Source organism: Lemur catta, chromosome 13, assembly GCF_020740605.2.
Source record: "Lemur catta isolate mLemCat1 chromosome 13, mLemCat1.pri, whole genome shotgun sequence".
In the NCBI taxonomy this organism is placed as follows: domain Eukaryota; kingdom Metazoa; phylum Chordata; class Mammalia; order Primates; family Lemuridae; genus Lemur; species Lemur catta.
In genome coordinates, this window is record NC_059140.1 from 81,152,746 (window position 1) to 81,159,592 (window position 6,847).

Consider the following 6,847-nt stretch of genomic DNA (forward strand, 5'->3'; position numbering starts at 1 on the left):
GCCCCCCCGCAGCCTTCTAGGTTCCTAAACGCCGCGAGAGGCTCGTCCGCAGGCGCCGTTCCGCAGCGGGAAGGACCCGCGGTCGCCGAAGCCGCGCTGCGCGGCTGGGAAACGAGTCCTCTAGGGTGGGGGCGCCAGCCCCTCGACCCTCCCTGAGGGAGAAATAAGCGCGACAGTGCTCGTGGCCCCGCTTTCTGAGAGCCGGACACTGTGACCGCTTACCTGGGACTGTCTTCAGGTGTGTGGGATAGCCGTGTCCCCATCTGCCCTTTGAGTCCCTTTCAGAACTACTGCACTAAGTCAGTTACCGACACCTGCGAGAGGTCGGGGAGCCAGTCGACCACCTGTCACCTAAGGGTAGGGGAGCGAAGGGCTAAAGAACTCCCTCTGCCTCTTCTGGAACCGGCTGTTCCGCTCAGTTCCTTCCTGAAGAACTGAGCCAGCTCCTCGGCTTGCCTCTGGCGGGGCTCCAAGCAGGGCAGGGCGGCACGGGCCAGGCAGGACCCCGCGTGCCACCCCGCAGGGTCGGGAGGCCGCGGTGTGAACGTTGGGGACAGTTTCATCCACTTGCTTGGTCCTTCTTAGCCTCTTACTCCTGTCCCACCGGGGAGTCAAACTGCAATTTGCTGCTCTGCTGAAAGGGCCTTTAAAATGGGTAGCTGCAGCTCAAGCTTTAAAAAACATCAAAAATAGGGTTTACTTGGAACTGTATTTTTCTCAATTGATGGTAACTGGACAGGTGGACGGAAGACTGTAGGGCGTGTGCGTCACTGCGGGAGAGGCAAAGGCTGAGCCGCACCCCCACCCCCGTATTTTTGGCCAGGTGTATCGACTGAAGCCAGGGGATGGTTGATTTCATGAGTGTCCTGTTTTCCACTTAGCGAGGGCCAGTGGAGAACTGGAGCATCCACTTCCATGATGGCCTTGTACAACTCTGGGAGTCGCTCTCGGTGGTTCTGCAGCGGCCACAGCAGGACGAGGCTGAGCCGTGGGGCCTCAGCAGGACAGCCGGCTCACCTGACCGCCCGCACAGGCTGGATTTAAATGGGTCAGCGCTGAGCCTGAACTGAACCACTGTCTTTTCCCTTTCTCAAGCTGAATAGGGCTAAATGTTTCACGAGTGTATTTCAATCTGACGGGACTTTCATGCCTGTGTCTTTCCTGCCTCCTCTGACCAAGGTAGTGCGGGGTGGTCTCAGCCTGACCTTGGTGCCCCACAGCAGACCGTGGGCAATGAGAGACATTCATTCCGAGCCTGCTTCGGGAGTCCGGCAGGAAACAGGACGCAACTTGCCTAAAATGAGGAAAGCAGGATGCTTTTAAGTAAGAGAAGGAGGATTCTCTACCAGATTAGAGGGGTGGAGAACAGATGATTCATCCGGATGTGGAGAGGGTGGACTCCTGTTTAGGAGAAGGACTGATTGTGACAGGTACAGCTATGAATCAGTGAAGACAGCGCAAATCTGGGATGAAGAGAAGGAAGGTCATCCACCAGCTTCTCCACCTCCGCTTGCAGCAAGGAGCTCTCGGCCCCAGCAAGCTCCGGTGCTGAACAGTGATGCAGTGATGGCGCTTTGTTGGGCCAGCGACTGGGGAGTTACTGAGTTGAAGTTTCTGCCATGTTTCATAATGTGTTACTTTAGAAACCACAGCCCACAATAAATATGTACAATTGCAATACTTACAAAACAGTCATCTCTGAGTACCAATTGAGCAGCCAGTCCCAGCGTGGCAGCGAGGCCACCAGCTCATACACACAGCCTGTAGGAAAGCCCATGTGCGTGGCGGCCTTTCTCCACGGAGAGACTGTTCCTACCCTCCTTTCATATAAAGAAGGAAGCAAGACCCTTTGTGAAATTTTAACTTGGGGCACCTCAAATATAAACTTAACTATTGGTAATGACCATTTCACTGCCACACGCCAAGTCCATGAAAATTAATTGAAATATTTTAAGGAAAGTGGCTCTTCAGGGAGACTTGTTACAACTGTGGATTAGGTAGACTTCCATAAGTTACACTTTAACCTTGAGAGTCCCCGTCACCTGGCTGCGCAGCCTTGAAGGCCAGGTTGGGCCAAGCCAGTGTCAGTCCCAGTGGTGTAGATCCATGTGTGAGGCTGCGAATGGATCCGCTGTTGAACGCTGAGGGACGAGAATGTGCAGGGATCCAGGAAGACCCACAGAGGGTTCTGCAGAGGGTTCAGTGGGTCCAGTCCAAATTCATTAGTGCCATTAAGCTAAGAAGTATTTTGCTTAGTGGTGCTGCCCTGCCCACCAAATTTTTATTATGTGCTAAAAGATTGGGTGAATTACTCAGCTGAATGAGCTAGTCTTGATTAGAGAACACATAAAAACATGTTCAAGATGGTTTGGGAAATATACATTTAATCCTATGGCAAATTAAGTTGGTTTTGTCCTCACCCGTTTGGGTGTGGTTACGTAAGAGCTGGTATTTGCTCAGGAAGAGATTTAAGAGTGCTTACTTAAGCCTAGACCCAGAGAAATCTCCCAGATTGTGTCCCGACAAGTGACTCCTGTGGCTGTGTTCGTTTGTCTTTTCCAGTGCAAACCGCCCGGCCGCGAAGATGGACTGGAGCACCCTGCAGACCATCCTGGGGGGTGTCAATAAACACTCCACCAGCATCGGGAAAATCTGGCTCACCGTCCTCTTCATCTTTCGCATTATGATCCTGGTTGTGGCCGCAAAGGAGGTGTGGGGAGACGAGCAAGCTGATTTTGTCTGCAACACCCTCCAGCCCGGCTGCAAAAACGTGTGCTACGACCACTACTTCCCCATCTCTCACATCCGGCTGTGGGCCCTGCAGCTGATCTTTGTGTCCACGCCGGCGCTGCTGGTGGCCATGCACGTGGCCTACCGGAGGCACGAGAAGAAGAGGAAGTTCATCAAGGGGGAGATTAAGAATGAATTTAAGGACATCGAAGAGATCAAAACCCAGAAGGTCCGCATTGAAGGGTCCCTGTGGTGGACCTACACCAGCAGCATCTTCTTCCGCGTCATCTTCGAAGCCGTCTTCATGTACGTCTTCTACATCATGTACGACGGCTTCTCCATGCAGCGCCTGGTGAAATGCAACGCCTGGCCCTGCCCCAACACGGTGGACTGCTTTGTGTCCCGGCCCACGGAGAAGACTGTCTTCACCGTGTTCATGATCGCAGTGTCCGGCATTTGCATCCTGCTGAATGTCACCGAATTGTGTTACTTGCTCATTAGATATTGTTCTGGAAGGTCCAAAAAACCAGTTTAACGCATTGTCCAGCTGTCAGATAAAAAAATAGACAGCAAGAAAAGGATGAGGCAACCTGTGCTTCGCTGTCAAGGCTCAGTCACCAGCATTTCCCAAGACAAAGATTCTGATCTTAACGCAACCATCTGAACCCCTGCAGGCCTCGCTCGAAACTCCAGACGCCTCGGTGGAGCTCTGCTCTCCCAGAGCTTCAGAGCAAGGGCCTGACTCGATGCCTGCGTTAATTTTTACTCAAGTTAGTTCCAAAAAGACCCCGTGCCATACGCGTTATTGATGTAAGGTACTTTCATATCTTACTCTGTCTCTGAGGACAGGAAAGAAAGGCTGGTTTCCAAAACGGACACTAAGAAGCTTTGGGTGTCTTTCCTAGCGTTTCCTTTGCCAATTTTCCCTGAATTAAAGGTAAACATAGAGAATCTCGGTTCTTTTATCTGCTTTGGAAGTTTTAATTTCTAACAATGGACAAAGTTACCTAATGCATCAAACCCTGTTATACTTTTTTTAAGAGAAAACTTTAAAGTAAGATAGGTTCTTTTGATCTAAAGCTATTCTGGATACTATTATGTTTCTCCTATTTCAGCGGCTCAGATTGTGATATGTGAATGGTATGTAATTGGACACCATGCCTTAATTTAAAATATGGCATTTTGGTTATGAATAGTTCTCCGCGCAGCAGAGAGGCCCTCCATCATGTTAACTGTGGCGCCTGGTACAGAACAACATTGCAGCCTCTCTCAAGAGACACGAACTTTCTGAGAGTGATGGCCAATGGCAGCAAATGGCCTCATTTCAAAAATTTCGGTGTGATGTTGCGTCATGCAGACCGGATGCGCCAGCACGTACCACCTGTGATGCAGGCTGGCTGCCCGCACTGCCCTTGCCAGCACAGTGGCGAAGGTCGCCGGCGTCCGGAGGAACGCAGACGTGAGAGGCTGCTTGGGACTTTCGTGGGCACGGTACGATTTAATGGTGCAGGCGGAACAGGGCCGGAGGAGGGAGGAGTTGCTGCTGTTAGAGAACAGAGGGAAAGACCAGACTCTAAATTCTGTTGATTAAAAATGAGTTTCATCTACTTCAAATGTCTGTTTGCTTCCCTCTTCAGCATCCAATTGTTTTTAAGTAGAAATAGAACTAATACACATTTGAAAAGAATAGAAAGGCTTTAGATAAATATTTAGCAGTTCTACAGGACAAATGAACCCAAATATTACCATTATGCTCAGCATGGTTTCCAAAAAAAGGTACTCAATGAGAGTAAGCATTTCCTGTTGCCAAGAATAGCGTTGTAAAAACCTTTTGTAATAATAAATAATAATAGCTTTGATTACATGCTTGTAACTGAAATAATTTTGTAATGTCTCAAATATATCACTTAAAACATTAAAATATAATTAATTCATATAATAATTACTTAAGATCTAATACAGTTTTTAATAGAATAGCAAATTTTAATTTCATCTGTAGCTATTTTTGTATAAGTACATGAATCTTTTACATTTCATAACACTAAATGGTAAGTGACCACGGTGGCCGTCCCCCTTTCTGGGATTCTGCCCCAGAGACAGAAAAGCCTCTGTCCCCAGAAAAATTGGTGGGAAGGGAGAAAGGGAGATGATTTCAGCTCAACCAACTCCATGCTCAACTCTAACAGGTTTTTGAGGAGCACTGAACTAAGAACAGCGGGCCTCAGGGTTTGGAAACATGGCTTGGGGAACGTTGACCAGTTGGGGAACATGACCAGTCTGGCTCCTGGATGAACCACAGAAGCTGACACATTGGAAGGTTGTTCACAGCAAAGACTAGCTAAGGCATGAGGAAGCTCCTGTGCCTATTTGTATGTAACCAAAGCTGATTTTGTAAAACTGCATGTTACTCCTTGGTGCGCAAGTCCATGGGAAATAAACCCGCCAGGGTGCCTGTCCCCATGGGAGTGCTGCCTGCTGGTCCCATGGGCCTGCCCAGCCAACAGGGCTGTTCCCTATGTTGCAGCCTTCCATCCAAAGGCCTCAAAGCATTTTACACATCAATAATTATGAGTATTTTTATGGAGGACCATACACTTTTTAGATGAATTTAAAAGGACAAACAACACCCACTTTCAGCCAGGTAATAGAAAAGGGACAATACTTCCTACCTAACTTCCAAGGTACTCTGCCATATAGTCTGTTAAAATAACACACAACTTTTAAAATATAATAGATACATTCACTCCTATAAGCTATGAAGATTCTTGCTCTCAAGGTATTATAAGACCAAGCCAAAATAATTACAGGCTACTACCAATCTTTAAGAACTGATAAAGAGGTCTGGCCACATACCTGAAAATTGGAGCTTGAACTCTGAAAATGATCACCCTGAACATACATCTCAAAGCATCAGTTTGCAATTTGTAGGCAGCAGAAAAAGCGGCGTCTAGGAGGCCTTCCTTCCCCTGGGCTGCGCCTCAGTGCGTGAGCTCTGGCTATTCTGAGCAGTGGGTACAGCCTGCCGCTACCTCTGCCTGCACAAGATTCACCAACAAACTGGGAAACGGGGTCTCAAATGACTCTCCAGTAGATGAGCACTGGTCAGAAGACAGTCCCAGCCGGGGGAACGGTTCAGGTCCCCACGGGGGACCAGTGCAGTGTTCTTCAGGGGCCTGGGGTGCCTCTCTTCTAAGACCCTGACCAAGTGACCAGCCAGAGGGTAGCCGGCAAGCACCAAGAGGTCCGGGTGGGCAGACCAGAGTTTGCTCACAGCCCCCAACCTCAGTGCTCTTATCTTAGAATGGGCTCCCTGAACACTTCCCCAGTGTAATGGCAATCCAATGAGGTCATTCACGTTAAGGCTCGCCACGCAGGAAGGCAGCACTAGGTCAAATAGAATTGCCATCTGTTCTCCACTCAGTAGATCCCAAGCTGGAAAGATCATGGGTGGCGTTTTAGATACAAATGACTCGAGCAAAGCAGGATAAACTGGAAGCTGGAGAAAAATGTACATTTACACAGAGCCTGAAAGAAATGCAACACCAGGGCAGGAGAGCTGGGGGACGAATGGCTGAGGGCAAATATTACAGCACACAAAAAAGACACAGTGATGACAGGTATGCTACTCTGTATTTAAAGAAAAATCAACAGTTAAAGAGGGCTACTGGCTCGTCAGGCAGGGTCTGGACGACCTTGCCTACACCTCACCACACACTCTGCACGCACCTCCGCTGGCGAGAGTAGTGTCCTCATTGGGGGTCAGGAGGAAAACGCAGCAGGCTCAGAGGACAACAGCAGCAGGTCCCACCGTGCAGAGGATGTGGACCGCACTTCTAGAATTCCTCAGGCACAGCTTCAGCCCTGAAGCTAGTAACCAGCGCTGCAGGGACCCCTCAACATCCCCCACATTGACAGAGATCAGGGGATAATCCCAGCCTGGTGAGGCACTCCATTATGTTCCTGCACATCTCTAATGATTCATTTTCTCGGCTGGTATTTGCTGAGCGCCAACTGAGTGCTAGGAATTATTAGGCACCAGAGCTGTAGCTGTGAACAGAACAAAATCTCAGCCTTCGTGTTGAAGGAGGCAGACCATCAACAGATCCCCGTGGATGAT

The 6,847-nt window shown here is 49.2% G+C and overlaps 1 protein-coding gene across 1 annotated transcript; it reads left to right on the forward strand.

Annotated features, from left to right (window-relative positions):
* Positions 1–2,538: 2,538 nt before the first annotated feature.
* On the forward strand, positions 2,539–4,618 carry GJB2 (gap junction protein beta 2). Its single transcript, XM_045567690.1, has one exon. It carries the CDS (start codon positions 2,585–2,587, stop codon positions 3,263–3,265), a length of 681 nt encoding a protein of 226 aa, XP_045423646.1. The 5' UTR covers positions 2,539–2,584; the 3' UTR covers positions 3,266–4,618.
* Positions 4,619–6,847: the final 2,229 nt, after the last annotated feature.

What these genes read in the sequence shown, in the direction of transcription:
- GJB2 (XM_045567690.1), top strand. Translation starts at nt 2,585, where the DNA reads ATGGACTGGAGCACCCTGCAGACCATCCTGGGGGGTGTCAATAAACAC.